Here is a 910-nt window from a genome sequence, read left to right as displayed (position 1 = left end):
TTTTTTTTTGGGGGGGGGGTCACGACGCACGCGGGCACCGAGAGAAGGGATATGGCACGCACGGACGGCGTCTTTGTGCGGGCGACGCGGCAGAAGGAGGACCCGTTCCTGCGCGGGGGCACTGCGAGCCGCCGTTTCCTGCAGCGCTATCGCACGTACCCGTACCCAGTGCGAATGGCAGGGCTCTTTCTGGTTGGGTTTGTGCTTGGTAGTATCATTGAGACATTTGCATGCAAGACACACATGTACGAGAGCGTCATGGCAAAGAAGGACATGCGGCGCCACGATTTTGACGAGTTCGTCGTTGATTTCAGGCAGAACGTNTACGAGAGCGTCATGGCAAAGAAGGACATGCGGCGCCACGATTTTGACGAGTTCGTCGTTGATTTCAGGCAGAACGTGGAGCGTTGGCAGCAGCAAGACATGACGCAGCGCCGCACATGATCGTTACTTGGATGTGGGGTGGGGCTGGGGGACATACATGACTCTTTTTTTTGTTGTGGTTGTGGTTGTTCTTGTTGTTGTCTGCCTGGCCGCTTCGTTGCCACGCCCGTCACTTATAAAGAAGAGTCTCTGCGTGCTGGCGTACCGGATGCCTCGGCGATTTTTGTTTTGTTTTTTGGTTTCCACCTCTTGGTTGTCCATCGTGCCGCATTGCCTTTTTTTCTTCTTGTGTTTTGGGTTCTTTGCTGTTGCTTTTGTGTCATCCATGCGCGCCACCCACAGTGGTGAAGGCGAAGGGGGGATTAGCGGCAAAGGAATACAGAAGGGCGTGGGCGTTTCGGTTTCATTCGCGAAGTCTGCAGGGTGGTAGTCCGTGAATTCGAGTCCGTTTTTGTTTTTTTTTTCGATCGGCAGCAGCAACACGCGGCGTGACGAGGACGCAGCGCACAGCATATAATAAATAAAT

The 910-nt window shown here is 53.9% G+C and overlaps 1 protein-coding gene across 1 annotated transcript; it reads left to right on the top strand.

Moving 5' to 3' along the window:
* Positions 1–51: 51 nt before the first annotated feature.
* On the top strand, positions 52–444 carry DQ04_23061000 (hypothetical protein; the record flags this gene model as incomplete). The annotated part of the gene is made up of 1 exon (XM_009318141.1): positions 52–444. One exon carries the CDS (start codon positions 52–54, stop codon positions 442–444), a length of 393 nt encoding a protein of 130 aa, XP_009316416.1.
* Between the last annotated feature and the right edge of the window lie 466 nt (positions 445–910).

Source organism: Trypanosoma grayi (assembly GCF_000691245.1).
Source record: "Trypanosoma grayi strain ANR4 Tgr_2306_V1, whole genome shotgun sequence".
Classification (NCBI taxonomy): domain Eukaryota; phylum Euglenozoa; class Kinetoplastea; order Trypanosomatida; family Trypanosomatidae; genus Trypanosoma; species Trypanosoma grayi.
Note: the sequence above shows the minus strand (reverse complement) of the source record. Positions and strands in the feature narration are given on the sequence as shown.